At 43.3% G+C, this 19,653-nt stretch overlaps 1 protein-coding gene across 2 annotated transcripts; it reads right to left on the bottom strand.

The window, feature by feature from the left end:
• Positions 1-10,759: 10,759 nt before the first annotated feature.
• LOC117559874 (zinc finger protein 239-like) lies at positions 10,760-16,339 on the bottom strand. 2 transcript variants are annotated; one of them, XM_034236595.1, is made up of 4 exons: positions 16,282-16,339; positions 16,055-16,161; positions 15,882-15,957; positions 10,760-11,671 (listed from the first exon to the last, which is right to left on the bottom strand). In XM_034236595.1, the coding sequence occupies exons 3-4, from the start codon at positions 15,912-15,914 to the stop codon at positions 10,973-10,975; spliced, it is 732 nt and encodes a 243-aa protein (XP_034092486.1). In that variant the 5' UTR covers positions 15,915-15,957; positions 16,055-16,161; positions 16,282-16,339; the 3' UTR covers positions 10,760-10,972. The 2 variants fall into 2 exon arrangements, with proteins under 2 accessions (XP_034092486.1, XP_034092488.1); XM_034236597.1 differs by having other exon boundaries at positions 15,882-16,161.
• Positions 16,340-19,653: the final 3,314 nt, after the last annotated feature.

The following is a 19,653-nucleotide window of genomic DNA, read 5'->3' as shown; positions in this document are numbered from 1 at the left end:
GGTCAAACTTTAGGAATACAGAGCAGTTATCATGCCGTAACCGTGGAGGCAGTGCAAACTCAAATATAATATTGGTGACAAAAAACACACAGGGCCATCAGTGCAATTGTTACACTCTAATTTATCTGATATTATAGGTGTTAATTATCTATTTAATATATGTAAATACTTTTATGTACATAATTGTGTTTTTAATTGTACCAGGGTTCTAAAAACCTGGAAAAGTCATGGAAATTCAAAATGCTAATTCCAGGCCCTGGAAAACAATGTTTTTCCCAAAGTTTTGGAAAAGTCATGGAAATGTAACTAAAGTTGCATCAAATATAATTTATATTTGATCTAATCGCCAAAATAGTAATACTATAATGATAATACATATCGTATAGTAATGAAACGTAAAGTGGCATTTAACTGTCGAGGTATTTTGCTGGTGAGAGATTTGAGTTGCTTTGGCCTGTAGAAGCTATAGCCTACTATTGGATTTGTTTTAGATAGGCTCAACATGTTTCAGATGCAGACCTTATTTTTCTGTTCCATGTTCAAATAAACCATTTTCAGTGGAACCGCTGAGAAAGAGTCATTTTTTTGGTCATGGAAAAGTCATTGAAAATCATTGGTGAAAAAGTGTATGAACCCTGTTGGACATAATTTAACACTATGGTGTTTTCAATTGAATGCACTCAATACAATAAAGTGGTCAGTGCTACAGTAACAGTGAGTCGTGAAATATTAATTATTAAATGCAATAATGGGGATTAATTTGTTTATCTGAATATAGGGACATAGGTAGAGTGCCACATTACTGCATCAGTACACAATGTTCAGATGACTTTGCCCAAAAGCAAACATTGAAGTTGCTTGAGTCAGACTCAGAAATATTAAACCTCTTTTAAAATCAGACTCTCGAGTCATGAGGAAATCCATAAAGATATCTCACTGAAGAAAAGACACATTTGAATGAAATAAGCTTTATTTCAATGGAAACAATAAGTACATTAATTAATAAAAATCATGAATTATGTAGAACGTATTTGTACAAATACACACATATGGAATAGATACATATAATACAAAAGTCTGTGCCTTTACAAAGATATGAGTGACATGTAAATAAATGTCATTAGGGAGAAGAAAGAATTCTCACATCTGATATAGTTAAAGTCAAATAATACAAAAACAAACATTAAAAGCCGGATTGAAGAGGTGAGATTGTGTGAGTGTTTTGAAGGTGGTGAGGTCAGTGCAGTCTCTGATGGGGGAGTGAGTTCCAGAGGAGGGGGCAGCGACGGAGAAGGCTCTGTCCCCCCAGGTCCGGTGATTGATGCGGGTGGGGATGGATAGGAGGTTGGCTTCTGATGAGCGGAGGCAGCGGGAAGGGGTGTGGTGGTGCAGCAGGTCTGTGAGGTGGGGGGAAGGGGTGTGGTGGTGCAGCAGGTCTGTGAGGTAGGGGGAAGGGGTGTGGTGGTGCAGCAGGTCTGTGAGGTGGGGGAAGGGGTGTGGTGGTGCAGCAGGTCTGTGAGGTAGGGGGAAGGGGTGTGGTGGTGCAGCAGGTCTGTGAGGTAGGGGGAAGGGGTGTGGTGGTGCAGCACGTCTGTGAGGTGGGGGGAAGGGGTGTGGTGGTGCAGCAGGTCTGTGAGGTGGGGGGAAGGGGTGTGGTGGTGCAGCAGGTCTGTGAGGTAGGGGGAAGGGGTGTGGTGGTGCAGCAGGTCTGTGAGGTAGGGGGAAGGGGTGTGGTGGTGCAGCAGGTCTGTGAGGTAGGGGGAAGGGGTGTGGTGGTGCAGCAGGTCTGTGAGGTGTGTGGGGGGGGGGCCTGATTGTTGAGGGCTTTGTAATCAGGAGGACTTTGAAGTCGATTCTTTGACGGACGGGGAGCCAGCGGAGGTTCTGGAGGACGGGAGCGATGTGGTCTCGGGAGCGGGTGTGAGCGAGGAGGCGTATTTATCATAACAAATATAGCACATTTGAAATGTCCAATTTCACACATTGTTAATGCGTCATTGTAACAAGTCATTGTGAATACACTAAACATATGGAATACAAGCTCAATTAATAATGAGAGAAAACAGTAATGCTATCAATGAAATGCAAGGTGCTCTCAATAATACATTTGGTGATATCAACTGATTGATTGACATCAACATGAAGGTGTTCACATCACACTATGACCACACGAGGGAGCTAATATCCTCATTGCCATTCTGTCAATATGTAAATTATCCCAAAGTGTCATTATTTTTCTACAAATGTGGGCCAATGGCGTCACTTACAATTGCACTTCGATACGGCCGATCGCCCACTCCCAACTGAGAGAGCACTTGGAGTGCAATGGTGCGTGGAAGAGGACAATTTTACATTCAATGTCAGCATCAAGCCACAACCACACACAAGGAGAGGAATATGATCTATGGTGAGCTCCATCTATGATCCTCTTGGGTTCCTTGCACCCTTCACTCTGCCTGCCAAGCTGCCATTACAAGAGCTGTGTAGCACTAGCTACGGTTGGGATGAGAAGATACCTGGTTAGTTTTCTAAGCAGTGGGTTACATGGAAGCTAGATCTTCAGAAGATGACTGACTTCAAGGTAAAAAGGTGCATCAAGCCCAAAGACTTTGGCCAACAGATCCAAGCACAACTACACCCTTTCTCAGATGCAAGTGAGCAGGGGTACGGCACAGTGAGCAACTAGAGACTGGTGAACCACAATAACAACATTCACGTGGCATTCATGATGGGAAAGGCAAGAGTAGCTCCTCTCAAGAAGATCACAATCCCCAGGATGGAGCTTGCTGCTGCAGTGCTGGCTACAAGAGTGGACACATTACGCAGAACAGAGTTGCAACTACAGTTGGAAAGCTCTATGTTTCGGACTGATAGCCAATCTGTGCTCAAATACATTGCAAACCAACACACAAGGTTTCACACATCTGTTGCAAACAGGATCTCCATCATCAGGGAGTCCACAGAGATAACCCAATGGCACTATTGTTATGGAAATCTTAGACCCAGTCAATACGGTGGAGATACACAAGTCAGAGTGATCAAACAAATAAATGGTGAAGCAAGCAGAGTTGTCTTTCTGGTTATTTATTTGATCACTCTGACTTGTGTATCTCCACCGTATTGACTGGGTCTAAGATTTCCATAACAATTGGCGTTGTCGGCAGGATCTCTGCAAGTTCGATTGAGGACACCTACGGACGCTGGTGGTCGCTAGCTCCAGGATCCTTGGATTCTCCTCTACCTCGACAGAAAACGTACGGGACGAGAGGACCAGCGCCGGGGTGGAACCGATTGACTTCACGAGATCCAACGAACTCAAAAGGCGTTCAATACTCGGTGAGATGTACAGTGTCTAAATTGTTTAAAGTTGAACGTAATTAAACTCCATGACATTTATGAGAGGGACTTTTCGAAAGTAGGATATTTGGGATATCCGTCGTAGACTGGGTTTACGATCAGTCTTTGTGTGATTTGTACTGAGGAACAAGTATCACATCACAGACGGGTGAAAAATAGTGTTTTGATAACACGGGGTGTTTAGGTAACACTTTAAAGACTTTGTTATGGGAGCAAAGCAGAGTAGGGGGATAGTACACTCTCCTGAGGGTCCAATTGTGGATGTCATGCGAGCAAAACATGGTGAAAACAGTGTCTAAATTAAATATCTGGACGGAAATGTTCAGATTTTTTTGAGTAAATTAAAAATCAAAGACCTAAAGAATAAATTACAAGAACATGAAGATGGAATGAAGGGTAAAAATAAAGTTAAAGTAAAAGACTTATAGGAAGCTGGACACTCACAGAAAGTGTTTATAATACTGGGAGGATGAAGCAGAATGCCGTGAAAGAAGGCAGTTGGCCTTGGGCATTAAAGAAAATATTAAGGTTGAAGATGAATGTGAAGAAAAGAAGGAAAATAAATTATTTCCAAAACCATGTAAACCCCAGACATCTCTGTGTCCTTCCATTGCAGGCCTAAATGACCTCTCCTCGACTCTGGGTATCCCTTCCCTCCTCCGGCGTACAACCCTAGCAATCAGGCTGGCCCACCTCAACCACCTCCTCCGCCACTACAAGCCCCAGCCATGCAGTCAGCAGACTCCCCGTCAACAGAAAGCTCGTCCACCCCCATCAGGCCCAAGTATTCCGGGACAACAGCGGGATAAACAAACCCGATGCCCTAGGGGACCAAGCAATTGTTTGGGGGACACACCTCAGTAATGCCTTTCTCAACGGACTCACAGACACAGCGCAAGCTACGCAGAATGCTGGCCGCTCACAATACCGAGGGAGAGGCAGAGGACGAGAAGCAAGACCTTCATTTGACGAAAGATGTTTCAAGTGTGGCAGTGATAAACATTGGATCCGGGACTGCCCACAGAACACTGGCAGTGGAGGCAGAGGGGGACAGCAAGGACGGGGCCATTCACATTCAGACTGACCTACACCAGATGGGGAGGAAGGGGCCCAATCGAGCGAGACGGAAATTCAGCCAGCAGCATCTGAACAGGGAAGTGACACACACACACACACACACACACACACACACACACACACACACACACACACACACACCACACACACACACACACACACACACACACACACACACACACACACACACACACACACACACACACACACACACACACACACACACACACACACACACACACACACACACACACACACACACACACACACACACACACACACACACATCATGCTATGGAAAATTGGAAAATGTAGAAGACATGTCTGTGGTTAAAGAGGGTACATATTTGAAATATGACAGTGAAACAGCATTTAAGAAATGTCCCACACTAACTTTAGCTATCATGGGTGTTGATGTTACATTTTTGGTTGATTCTGGGGTTACACATTCTGTGGTAAAAAGGGCAGATTTGCCTGATTGCAAATTTAGTGGTAGATTTATTCACTCAATATGATCGGCTGGGGTGATTGTAAAGGAGAAGTTTTTGTATCACTTCAGAGTAAAGATAACGGTGATGACAGTCATCCATTTCCCACATCAGTCAAAAACAGTTTTCTTTTATCATCTGTCTGCCCAATAAATTACTGGGCAGAGATCTGATTCTCCAGTTCGGCCTGGACCTCATTTTTAGATGAGCTTAAAGTCCGACAGCCATCTCCTACGATGGTTCAAAAACTGGCATTTGATGATAAAGAACTGGTGAATGTGTACCAATGGTTGCTGACATATCCTAATATTGATACTTGAGTAAAAGTACAAGTACTCAGATCTTGTAGTGAAATTATAAGTACTCAGATATTGTACTTGAGGAGAAGTACCAGAGTGTTACAGTAAAAGTCCTGCATTCAAAATGTTCCTCAAGTGAAAGTAGAAAAGTATTATCCTCTAAATATAGTGAAAGTAGCGACAGTAAAAGTAGTCGTTGTGCAGATTGGTCCATTTCAGAATAATATATATGATATGTTTTATAATGATTGATCATGAAAGTGTTCTCAAAGCTGGTGAAGGTGCAGCTAGTTTGAATGGCTTTGTATACTGCAGGGTAGCTGGTGGATTTACTCCAGGTGGAACTAAAGTCTGATTCAACACTTGATTAGATTTCACATCATTAATCCACATCTGTGAAGTAACTAAAGGTATAAATACATGTAGTGGAGGTAAAGTACACCATGTACCTCTGACTTATGTTCACTGCCAACCTAAAAGTACCTCAGAAATAGTAATCAATGATGTATTGAAAAGTTATTTGGCTGAGTGTTTTATATCGGCTCAGCCAGGTTATATGGGAGGCCCAGTCTACGTACAGATCACTCATTTTGAAATATTAAACTTAGTTTTATTTTCTTTAATTTTTCATCCTCGTGTAGAATGCTATCACGAAACACACATTTGGTTGTTTATAGCATAAAGAACATCTGATTTAATGTGAGGTAGGGAAATAATCATTTGAGTATGTGCATATAAATATATAATTTACAACAGCTGTAAGATGCTTGAAAAGCTTGAAAATGCACCTTGAAAATGCTTGAAAAGTGCTTGAATTTGACTTTGGAAAAGGTGTAAGAACCCTGCTTATGCCTTTGCCTGAAGTCGGTGACGAACACGACTGTGTCTCATTGTGTGCACACCTAGACCGGACTTAAAAGACGTTCCTCTGACCAACGCTGACCTCATTTTGTATGTTGATGGGTCTGCCTCTCGCGACCAAAGGGGCACTAATCGGATGTTTTTTTTTTCCTGTTGTTTCAGATTCTGCTGTACTCCGTTCCGGACCAATCCCATGTCACCTCTCAGCACAAGCAGCAGAGCTCATCGCACTAACTGAAGCCTGCACGTTTTCAGAAGGCAAAACTGTGACTATTTACACTGACTCACGTTATGCTTTTGGGGTAGTACACGATTTTGGGAAGTGTAGACAATTTCTGAAATCTGAGGGCAAACCAGTACTTAACCATGTACTGGTTGCAGGCTTACTAGACGCCATTCTGCTCCCATCTGGAGTTGCAGTCTGTAAATGTGCCGCACACGCAAGCAGTACAGACCCAATTTCCCGCAAATGTATATCTGCTGACTCAGCCGCAAAGGCAGCTGCTCTGATTTCTCTCGCACCTCACGCACACTCATTTGTTAAAATCCCTGTCTCCTCCTTCACTGACAAAATGTCGTCACTGACTTCCATGCAGCAGCTCGCTACACCAGTTGAGAAGGCTCAGTGGAAGGCTGCTGGGGCTGTTTTTGACCCAACCTCCAGCATCTGGGTTGGTCCAAATTCCAATCCATGTCTCCCAAGACATTTCTTCCCTCATTTTGCTAAGTTGACACATGGGTTGGATCATGTGTCAAGAGGGGGGATGTTAGAGGCTATAAATCAGGAGTGGTTCAAAAGGGGGTTCACAGTAACAGCTCAAAAGCACTGTGAAGCATGCCTAATTTGCATTATGCAAAATTCTGGTAGACCAGTAAAAGTTACAGGACCCGGAGCACATCCACCTCCCACCAGGCCATTTGAGCACCTAATGCTGGATTTCATTGAGCTTAGCCCATCAGAGGGTAAGAAGCACTGTCTGGTGGTGGTTGACATGTGGTCCAAATGGGTTGAAGCTTTCCCAGTAAAAGCACAGACAGCAAATGCTGTGGCAAAGGCACTACTGAGGGAAATCATTCCTAGATGGGGACTACCAGAAACATTTTCTAGCGACAACGGTTCACATTTTGCTAATGAGGCCATTACGCAGATAGGAGAATACATGGGCATGGACATCAGAAAGCATTGTGCTTATCATCCACAGAGTGGGGGTGGGGTGGAAAGAGAGAACGGCACAATAAAAAACAAGCTAGCAAAATGCTGTGCAGACACAGGTCTGTCATGGACACAAGCTCTGCCCATTGTGCTGATGTACATGCAGATGCGGAAACGAACACGGAGTCAACTCAACCCATTTGAAATCCTTTTTGGGACTCCTCCACAGATTGGACTCAAGAATCCAGGATGTCCTCTTCCCTCCACAACTTTGTGTGAGGATGCTATGTTGTCATATTGTGTTAACCTGCCATCCACTTTAGCAGACATCCGACGTCAGGTAGCCGCAGCCTTGCCTACCCCTGCCACTGGTCCACTTCACCATCTCCAACCCGGCGACTTCGTGCTGGTCAAGGATTTCCGGAGAAAGAGCTGGAAATCCAATCGTTGGCAAGGTCCCTACCAGGTGCTCCTCATCACCCAGACAGCGGTCAAGGTCGCCGAGAGAGCTACGTGGGTCCACGCCAGCCACTGCAAGGTCGTAGTCACAGGAAAGGAGAAACGGTAGAAGCAGACGACAACAAGTGACGTGTCCGAGTCACCAACGGAAGACGACAACAAGTGACGTGTCCGAGTCACCAACGGAAGACGACAACAAGTGACGTGCCAAGTCACCACCAGCACCACACTTGCACTACATACACTAAAACACACCCTACACACAAGGTGTCACGAGCGAGTGCCAGCTGAGCGGTTTCATTTGCCTCTGGTTCCTCCTTTGTGTTACCGGTGTGCGGAGTCTGACTGTCCGTGTCACAAAATCAACCGAGGGAATACACACACACACCCCATGGAGCATTCCCGCCTCGTGATGAGGGCTCGCCTGGAAAGACGACAACGCAACCGTGAGCAATGTGGATACTACTGGAGAGCCTGGACAATCATAGAATGGTTCCTCTGCATATTTGCCATGATAGTTGTGTTAGGACTAGTGCTATATTTTATGTATCCATGGTCAGCACACAGCACATCAGGACAATCCTACTTTGCGCCACAGCTACGAGAATCGTATACCTTGTACATTCCACCGTACCCCTGTTTGTGAGCAAGAATCAGAAGTCTGGTTTCGACACTACAATATAATCCATGTGTACCCTCCTCTTATGCTTACATTATATTGGAGTCTGTCCTCCACAAAAACAGCCAGTTTTCTATGATATATTTGTGATGTGTTTACTTAAGCCAGCGATGAAGTGTATTCATTGATGTGTTATGTCATATTTATTTTTTATTTTTATGATTGATCAAGTATGATCAAAAGGGGAGAATGTAGTGGACATTTCTTTACCTTACCTTATATGCTAAAACCAAATGCTTCTAAAAGCATTGTCTAACACTACTGTACCATTTTCCTATTATGTGCTGTTTTCTCTGCATACTCTAATGAGGGTTATTCCCAAGCGCTTCAAGGCCACAGAGCTGATTTGTGAGACTATGTTGAGACTACTCCTCTTCACACAAAGTCTCACAAGAACTTCCCTATTCTGAGCTCAAGGACAGGTGTCTAATAACAAGAGACCGTGTGAAGACAGATTTCTGAGCTTCCCGCCCTTTCCTGTATATAAGCGTTGCTATGTTATTACTACTGCGCACACTCCTGCAGACTATCCTATACTCTGTGAGACCTGTGTCTTTGTATTGTATTTGAGGCTTCAAATAAATAACCAGAAAGACAACTCTGTCTGTTTCACCATTTATTTGTTTTGATCTTTCTGACTTGTGAATCTCCACAGTATTGGGTCTCGGATTTCCATAACACTATGTGAACACAAAGATCAAACCTGCTGATGTCGCCTCTAGAGGACAAAAGGCCGACACATTTATGGAGAACAGAGCATGGATCCGTGGCCCAGAAATGCTCTGGAAGTCAGAAAAGGACTGGCCGCTGTTTCCCCTGGAATCCATCTCTCTCTCCTGCGATGATTTAGAGGTCAAAAGAAATGCTATAATCAACACAGTTATGGTCACAGAAAGTCCTACAGGTAAGCTACTCATGGATTTCTCCAGCTGGAGAAAACTACAAGTTGCAGTAGCATGGATCCTGAAGTTCAAAGAAGGCTTGAATCGGCTCGTTCAAATGAGAAAAGAGCTTATTTCCATATATATTTAAATGACTCCAACATCGATACTCAAAACAAAAGCAATGTTGAGCAGAAAATAGAAAACATGAAGGCCACACTGGGTGGACAGACCATTACTCTGGAAGATCTTGAGAAGGCAGAAAACTCCTTCATATGCCAAACCCAAAGACAGTCCAGTTTCCAGAGGAAATGACAGCACTGCAAACAACAAAACGTGGTGTCAAAAAGACAAGCAGCCTCTACAAGCTTGATCCAGTGTTAAAGGGTGGAGTACATTCAGGAAGCCCTGCTGCAAAAGAGCATAAAGTGGAGTTTCAACCCCACAGGAGCATCCCACCATGGAGGAGTATGGGAGCGTCTGATAAAGTCTGCGTGACTTTGGATGAAGAAGGGCTACAAACCCTTGTATGTGAGGTAGAGGCCATTTTGAACAGTCGACCAATCACAACATTCTCAAATGACCCTCAAGACCTGGAGCCTCTAACCCCAAATCACATCTTGCTTTAAAAAACCAAGCCAATTCTGCCCCCTGGAGTTTTTGACAAGAACGACCTGTACGTAAGACGCCGATGGAAGCAGGTGCAATACATGGCAGACCTCATTTGGAAACGCTGGAGCCGGGAACACTTACCCCTCATGCAAGAAAGACAGAAATGGTGCAAGGAGAAGAGAAGCTTTAAACCTGGAGATGTAGTAATGGTAGTTGACTCTACTGCTCCGCGTAGCTCTTGGATCCTGGGAAGAGTGCTAGAAGCTATGGCAGACACTAAAGGACTGGTTCGAGCTGTCAAAGTTAAAACACAGACCAGTGTGCTGGAGAGGCCGATTACCAAGATCTGTCTGCTGTTAGAATGTGAAGAGTGACGGCAGCAAACAGGGTATATGTAGAATCCTGAAGTCCCATGTCAGACCTTTTAAGACCCTTTCCATACATTTTAAGACCTCATCGCCACTTGGAGTTTTAACCGGTTACCTTGGCGACACACTTTACCTCACATTGACTATATACAGTATTGATTGTCCTTCCTCCTTATCATCCAACCATTTGGACGCAGACTTGCATTTCCCCAAACGATGTTTAACAACCGGCGTAAACGGACCTTCGCGCTATCAAGCAGTGAGCGTGCGATGTCCTGTTCAGATGACATCAAATCCAACGGGATGCCATCAATAAACTACACAGAATCACACTACACACCTACGCAATGATTACATTCAGGCAGACTGTAGAATACAACCTCTTTGGACCATTTATATACTTATTGAAAACAAGCTACAAAATGTAATGCCTTGGAAAATGTTGATTAAAATTTTTTTAAAGTGGACAGGTAGGCGAGAAAGGCTTTTTTGAGTCTTAGAGACCAAGGTCCTGTACACTTCGCATACATTGACTGCACAACTTCAGGTCTGCGATGTGGACATTTTTATAATATGCTGCAAAACACAACAAATATGAAGGGTTGCGAGTCTGTTTCTAAGGACATTTTATTTTTGGAACAGAGAAAACACCGTAAATAACAATAATAATAATAACAACAAACAACTGTTAGTCAGACTTCAACTCAGAAAAAAAGTTTTCCCACACTCTTAAAACCACTATGAGTTTTCTCTTGTGTGAATACGGTGATGTTTTTTGAGAGTACTTGATGTAGTGAAAGTTTTCCCACACTCTTCACACCAGTATGGTTTTTCTCCCGTGTGAATACGGTGATGTGTTTTGAGATTACTTGATGTAGTGAAAGTTTTCCCACACTCTTCACACCAGTATGGTTTTTCTCCCGTGTGAATACGGTGATGTATTGTGAGATTACTTGATGTAGTGAAAGTTTTCCCACATTCTTCACAGCTGTACGGTTTTTCTCCTGTGTGAATAAGGTTATGTGTTTTGAGAGCATCTGATCTAGTGAAAGTTTTCCCACACTCTTCACAGCTGTACGGTTTTTCTCCTGTGTGAATAAGGTGATGTATTTTGAGATCACTTGATGTAGTGCAAGTTTTCCCACACTCTTCACACCAGTATGGTTTTTCTCCCGTGTGAATACGGTGATGTATTGTGAGATTACTTGATGTAGTGAAAGTTTTCCCACACTCTTCACAGCTGTAGGGTTTTTCTCCTGTGTGAATAAGGTGATGTGTTTTGAGAGCATCTGATCTAGTGAAAGCTTTCCCACACTCTTCACAGCTGTACGGGTTTTCTCCTGTGTGAATAAGCAGGTGGCGCTTTAAAGTTACAGATGTTGTATAGGACTTGTCACATTGCTGACAGCTGTGACGTCTCTCCTTTCCTTTTGGTTTCTAGAACAGACAGACAGAGAAAGAGAGAAAGTCAATCTAAAAAGCATAAATACACAAGTTAACACAATAAAAACTCACTTAATATAAACCTCGAGTTAACAAAATAGTACTTATCAACGGTTTGTGTTTATTATATTTGTATTATATTTGATACAGTAATACAGCAACATTCTATATACCAGAGGTGGGGGACTCGAGTCACATGACTTGAGTAGGGGTGTAGAGTTATTTGTTCAAGCACCGGATCGGCAAAACAGGACAGTCTGTGAACCAGTCTGCCTTGATCTATGTATTCATGTCTGTGACTCTCACAGTATCTGCTGCCCACAGCTGTTTTGTAGAAGGAAAACCTCCTTCACTTCATGAAATCTCTGCAGCACCAGGAGGCAGTAACGTGTAACTCAGCAGAATCTGAGAAGAGCAGCACCAGCTGCAAAGAGCTGTGCCTTTTACTGTTTACTTCACTGTGTTTACCTTCATTAGAACAGCTAAAGAGCAACCGCAGGCTGCTACGTTTTAAACACACGCAAACACACACTGAACTCCACAATTATTCCCCCATTACCTGTTTTATGATTTCAGAGCCCCACTCTCCATTGTTGTTAATGTGGAAAATAAAACTCTAGTTTCATAACCACTGTCTTTTAACTGATTTAAATGCGGAAACTGGGGTTATTCATCAGGATTTCGTAGGACTTGACTTGATTGACTCTCACCCCAGTAACTTGACACTTGCACATGTATGACTTACTCCCACCTCTGGTTACAGGAGAAAAAACGTTGTCGTGTCTGTATGAAACGCCATTTTGAGAGACCATGCTTTTGATCCTGTGGATTACATTTGCCTTCTGCTGACCATGTCTGGCCATTCAACTTTCCAAGACACACCTGAGTGACAGCACGAACAGGTATGGCGAGGAGCCACGGCCTCTACGCTGCTACAGCCGCGAGGCTATGCTAGAGCTACAATGTGATCGGCCTCCTACAAATACATCACCGTGACGGACAAGACATACTTGATCCATACCAATTTGCCTATAAGCAAGGGGGTGGTACTGTTGCTACTCTGGTTCATATCCAGGGCTCGACATTAACGACTGCCCGATGGCCCGAGGCAATCTAGTATTTAGCTCGGGCAATGAAGCCTCACCTGCTGGTTGCCCGATCGGGCAATCTATTATGGCGATTGTGGAGACGTGTCAGTGCCTGACAGCAGTCAAATTGGTTGGAAAGCGATGAAAAAGTTGCCAAAAGTCGGTCAACCCGTCTTTCTTCATGGACGTCGCCATTTTGTGTGCTCCGCTCCTCTCGACTGCTGCTCGGTCTAACTAACAGTAGATAACATTATTAACAGGGGCCATAATAGTGTAAATAATGTTTGTTTTGGCAGTTATAACTGAATGTAATGTTCAGTAAAACAAAAACAATAACCCCTGGTTCACCAAATAAAGTCAACAATTAAGAAAGGACAGAAACTATGCATACAAATCCGGAAATAAAGAGGACTATATGGCTGCAAAATACAAACTTAGATCTGGAATAAGAAAAGCCAAAATTCAATTATGCTTCAAAAATAGAACAGGAAATTTCAAACAATAACACTAGGACAGTTTGGAAAAAACTTCAGGTCCTCACCAACTACAAAACAAAGACCCCCCCCTCCCCCCACCTGAAAATGACCATCAGCTTCCGGACAAACTGAACGCCTTCTACAGCAGGTTTGATCATTCTCCAGTTTCTCCACTATCACCCCCATCTCCCCCCCCCCCCCCCCACCCTTCCTCATCAAAGAGGCAGAGGTGAGGTGCACGTTCAGGAGACTGAAGAGAAACAAGGCGGCAGGCCCAGACAACATCAGCCCTGCGGCACTCCATCACTGTGCTGCAGAACTGGCCCCTGTTTTCACCAACATCTTCAACTCCTCCCTCTGCCAGTGTTCGGGACGGGTGGCGCAGTGGTCTGTGCATCCGATCATCAGACCAAGGGGGAGTGCTGGGGAATTATTATTATTATTAATTGTTCAGTTCCTCACTGTTTTAAGGAATCCACTCTCATCCCTGTACCCAAGTCTAATAAAATATCCTGCCTCAATGACTACAGACCCATAGCCCTCACATCTGTGGCGATGAAATCATTTGAGCGCATCATTCTCAGGCACCTAAAAACCAGCACCTCCCCCCTCATGGACCCATATCAATTTGCTTACAGAACCAACAGATCCGTGGATGACGCTGTCAACCTGGCAATCCATCACACTCTACAACACCTGGAATTCCCCCAACACCTACGCCCGCATCTTGTTCCTGGACTTCAGCTCCGCTTTCAACACCATCAACCCGGAAAAACTCTAATGGACATGAACACTGACCCCTGCATCTGTCACTGGATCCACAGCTTCCTCTGGAACAGACAACGGGTCAAAATAAATAACTCCACATCTCTCCCTCTGCACCTCAGTATAGGAGCTCCACAAGGCTGTGTCCTATCCCCCTGGTTATTCTCACTCTACACAAACCAACTCACATCTCAGCACCCCACAGTCAACATATATAAATACGCAGATGACACAACAATAACAGGACTCATCTCAAATAATAATGAAACACAATACCTCACTCAGATCCATCAAGCAGTCACCTGGTGCTCAGAAAACAACCTCCTACTTAACACAGCAAAAACCCAAGAAATAATCATCGACTTCAGGCGAAAGCCACAGCCCAAATCACCTCTATCTATCTCTGGCAAACTCATTTCCACCACAGAATCACTCAAATTTCTTGGCACTCACATAAGCAATAACCTCAAATGGAGGACCAACATAGAGCACATCTACAAAAAAGCCAACCAAAGGCTATTCTTTCTGCAGCAGCTCAAGAAATACAGAGTGAGGAAACATCTCCTAATCCAGTTCTACACAGCCATCATCCAAAGCATCCTCAAATCATCCATCACAGTCTGGTACAGCAGTTCAGACAACCTCTCCCAGAATAAACTTCAACGTGTCAAAAAATCACCTGCAGTCCATTGGCGGAGTTTGACATTTGCGCTTGGGGGGGCAAACCTTTTTTACTGACGTCAGTACACAGTCCCAACTATTGCGTGGGATGCTACGGATACAGTAGCAATAAAAACCAGCGTTCACCGCACTGAGTATGACTTTTCCACATACGAACACAACTCGTCTCGTCATGCACGCCTCATGCCCGCCGTACACACACACTCATATGGAAGGGGCAGTCTCTCCCCCCCAACAACAGTGCATTACATCTGTAAAACGTATCATAACTGCACATCTTATACTTATTTGAGAACTACTATATCCCTTGGTTACTTGAACACGCTACAATATTATTAACCAGTGTCCTACTTAGTGCAGAAGTAGACGCCTTAAACGTCCCAGAAATTGGACGTTTTAAAAATCGCTGCATATCTTATTGTAATACAATAGCTGAATCACTTGTAAAAAAAGCAAGGAAACTTGTGTCCTTAACCTGAATGAAATTAAATTAAATGAATAAATAAATGAAATTATTTCAAACAAAATAATTTTATTCAGATTTGTATTGTAACAATCATTATATTACATCTATTAAAATATTGATATATGAAATATTTGTATTGGAACAGTTTTAGAAGTAGTAATGCTGTAACACATATTTCAGCCACTAGGGGGGGGGGCAATGCCCACCCCCTGCCCCCCCGCCTATGCTGCAGTCCCCTTCCATCACTCGAATCACTTCACCACCAACGAACTGTCACAAGGGCAAAGAAAATCATTTCTGACCCCTCCCACCATGTCCTCCAACTTCTGCCCTCAGGGAGGCGCTACAGGTCACTGTCCACCAAAACCGCCCGCTTCAAAAACAGCTTCTTCCCCTTTGCAATACGGACACTAAATGAATAACCCCAATGAACAATCACACCTTGAACTTTATGTATATATGTCATGATGTATGTATTTGCCCTGTGCTGTACTTTTTATTGTCTGTTTATTGTATGGAACAAGCTGTAATAATCTGCACTGAACACGAATTCCACCAGCCTGGCTGTGTGGTCATTAACGATTCTAATCTAATCTTTTCTACATCTGGGGAGGCATTTGCCTTCATCAGATGGAAAGTGTCTTGACCAACAACTTAAGTATTTCTTATAGCTATGCAGGGCATGCAAGCGAGAATTAGGAATATATTGTGATGACGTGCACACTGACCTGAGCTCCAGGGGTCTCCTTGTTCTCCTCCATGCTGCACTCAGGGCTCCTTCTCCGGCTGGGTCTCTGAAATAATCTACACAACTACAGCTGACACAAAACAACTCAATACAACAGACAGACACAACCAAACAAACTACTTCGTAGGTTCATCGCAGAGAACACACACACACCTGGGGCTGCGTTCATAAAGCTTCTTTTAAACTGGAAACACTGAGAAGTGTTCCCAGAATCTCCTCTCATGGAACACTGGGTCCTGATGAAGACCACCACAGAGCTGCTTCAGGAACACGGGATTGAAATTGCAAAACAAACTTAAGTAAATAAGGACAACTTTCTTCCAAAAGATAGTGACTAACGTTTAGACAATACCTACAATCAGTACAAAGGTTACACTTACGGTTACGGTTACATAGTGATGTTACGTATTGCGCCGAGGCTTCGGAGCGTGTGTCGAGTAATCCCCGAAGCTTTTTGTGAAGCATGTGTCGAGGCTTGTATGGTGTTGGGCCAGTGACGTCATCGATGACAAACGAAGCCTCGCTGCCTGTCGATACCACGTGACTGCTTCACGAAGCGATTCAGATCGGTTGAACCACAACGCATGGATGTATGATAAGAACGATGTTACCCTTCCTGTACCCGGGCCCGGTGACACGATGGAATCAAGAGAGCTCAGACCCTCACTCATATAGAGGTCGGAACATGTCAGAAGTATAAATAGATACAGGCATAAATAAATGTAGGAATAAAAACATAAATAAATAAATGAATAAATACAGGACTACATATGTTCCAGTGTTTTCAGGGAGCTTTAGCGTGTGTGCTGTGGCTCAGCTGGAAAGCAGTTGACTCATGACCGCAGGGTCCCTGGTTCAACGACTGAACAATACGTATTTTTTGTTGTTTATAAAAGCTACAGCTAAATGAGATAATGTTGTTAATAATGTATTCTTTGATATGGTTTAGCCTTTCTCAGGCTACAACATCGTTACGTTTACGAATATTATTAAGGAATACAAATCTCTCTTTGCAATGTTTAGCAGCCTCCTTAGGATTTTCAATCACAATCATTGAACTGTAATAAATACAATATTGTTAACATGAAGATATGATTTAATGTTCGTTGTTTAGAGTTATTCTAAGGCTTTACTCATTGGGAACTCGGTATGAGATAGAGCACACTGTTGAGATGTCCAATCTGCCTGTTTTACACACTTTGACCAACAGGGGGTTTGTGTTCAAATGAAGCCCATGATGAAGCCTCATGAGATGAATCCTTTTGCGAACCAATTGGCTGGAAAGCTTCAAAGCTTCATAAGGCTTCATCTAGCCATCACTACGGTTACACTTACACTACGTAACACAGGCTGCACACATGCGGCCAGAGAAGAATGAGAGAGGCCACTGCAGCCTTCCTCAGGTCCTTTAAGGAGCCCCTGATTGGGGATTGGGAGCACCTGTGGGAGAGGCTTCACCTGGGGGAGAGGCTGCACCTGGAGACAATCAGGGAGAGAGAGAGAAACACACACAAAAGCACCCACTGCGGCACGTAACCCTCACAAACAAACTGTGTGCCGCTAGTTATTCCAGTTCGGCTCTGGGTGAGTAACAGTTGATTTGTAATGCTCAGCTGACTTTATGTTAGTTATTTATTACACCAGTTGTCTTTAAGACTGTTTGAGTTGTTGTGTTGGTGCTCTTTACCATAGATATGGTTTTAAATATATGCTAACTAGCTAATTAGCATCGCCATTCACCACGACGTAGCATTTTTCCCATTGAAATGCATGGGGTTCTTCAGTTAGCAGCTAACGCTAAGCGACGGTTTAACTTTAGCTCATTAGATAAACTTTATTTAAATAATGATTTATCTTAAACTGGGAAATGATTGTGTCACAGCAGAAGTGTTTTCAGGCATTACAGTTACACATATGTATAAGATGTAATAAGATGTAATACAAATTAAGCATTAGCAGCAAGTTTACACACAGGACACAGAGCATCGAAAGAATACACAATATACCGAAAACACAGTATAGTTGTTGGAGACGACGCTGAAGTTGGCTTCCGATTCGGCAGTTAAGGGGAAAGTTAAGGGACATTTAATTTACAGCGCTGAGCGAACAATCCTCCATGTGTGTACCTCTTCAATCGCTGCATAGCGACTAGATTATCCCAGAGAGTCTAAACATTCTTTGTAACACAGTTTCAGATTTGTGAAACCTTAATTCTATTTGTGAAAATACTATTTAACCAGATGGTCCCATTGAGATCATCGATCTCTTTTTCAAGAGAGACCTGTCCAACATGGCAGCAAGTAGGTTACAACATGAACATAAAACAACAGATAACACAAAAGGACATCGTATTTAAAGGGCTACATTTACAGACACTGACAAGTACCAACAGGATGTTTATATCTCTGTCAATAAGCCTCACCTTCTTGGCAACAACTGTATTGTTTTTGAAGTGGTGGAGACAATGCACAGTTTGACCCACTACTGTCACCCATGGTCAAAGCATATCTCTCTGTCCCAGCAACATCAGTACCAAGCAAGAGAGTTGTTTCCACAGCAGGGGATTTTGCAAACGCCCAAACATCCCAGCTTCTAACTGGAAATGTGGACATGCTCATATTCCTAAAAGATAACCTTGATGACGCTGAGTGAGAGAGTTAGAGTTGAGTTACTTGAAAAACTAAAGTGAAACTTGAGTTATTCTATTGCAGGGTCTGATTATTAAATGTCCTTGTTTATTTATGAGATGCAGTGGCACAAATAAAATGCCTACTTTGTTTGGTAGTACTATACTGTAGGTACAAAAACACTGGTTTTGTTGTTCCAGTCTGTTACTGTCACTTTGTTTTTGACACTTTAAAATACTGCTATCCAACTAAAATGCTGTACAAATCAGATTTATTATGTAATAAAGAAACATTTTCCGAGCAAAAAAAAGTTTTATTGAAAAAAGAAAATTTGAATTTTTTTTTTCCCTTTATTATTCAATATTGCGATAAATACCGTACTGTGGACTTGTTATCGCGATGTGTGTGTGTGTTACTTCTCACCTCTGATATGACCCTACGAAGTAGATTAGTTTTGTTGTGTCTGTCGGTTGTTTGGTGTCAGCTGTAGTTGTGTTGATTATTTCAGAGACCCAGCCGGAGGAGGAGCCCTGAGAGCAGCATGGAGGAGAACAAGGAGACCCCTGGAGCTCAGGTCAGTGTGCACTTCATCACAATATATTCCTAATTCCAGCGTTTCCGCCAGGCGGGTGTCTTGCCGTCATTTGACGCCCTGATTCAGCTCGGAACGCCCTGCACTCGAGCCAAGGGCGTCCAAAAGAGTTTTTATCGCTTGAAATTACGAAAAGGACAAGGACATCCCTCTGTTGGAGGGGCAAAGGAGTCTGGTGGGATTCTTTTCACCGCCAGCAAAGCGTGTTCCTGTGACATTACATTACATTTAGCTGACGCTTTTATCCAAAGCGACTTACAATAAGTACATTCGACCAGGAAGACACAACCTTGAAGAAAACATAATCATATAAGTACATTAGGTTTCATAGAGCCAAACATTTCAAGTGCTACTCAACTGGCTTTAGATAAGCCAGTCCTTTATTAGTATAGAAGTGCTTTGTTAGTAATTCTATCGCTCGAAGTGGAGTCGAAAGAGATGAGTTTTCAGTCTGCGCCGGAAGATGTGCAAGCTATCTGCTGTCCTGATTTCAATGTGGAGCTAATTCCACCATGTTGGAGCCAGGATAGCAA

This window comes from Gymnodraco acuticeps, unplaced genomic scaffold (assembly GCF_902827175.1).
Source record: "Gymnodraco acuticeps unplaced genomic scaffold, fGymAcu1.1, whole genome shotgun sequence".
Lineage (NCBI taxonomy): Eukaryota > Metazoa > Chordata > Actinopteri > Perciformes > Bathydraconidae > Gymnodraco > Gymnodraco acuticeps.
The sequence above is the reverse complement of the archived record's forward strand: the minus strand, read 5'-3'. Positions and strand labels throughout refer to the sequence as shown.

Excerpts from the sequence above, each read along its gene's own strand:
- LOC117559874 (XM_034236597.1), bottom strand. The coding sequence starts at position 15,914 with ATGGAGGAGAACAAGGAGACCCCTGGAGCTCAG. Across the intron at positions 11,672-15,881 it reads AGGAGACCCCTGGAGCTCAG|AAACCAAAAGGAAAGGAGAG; the intron begins GTCAGTGTGCAC and ends TGTCTGTTCTAG.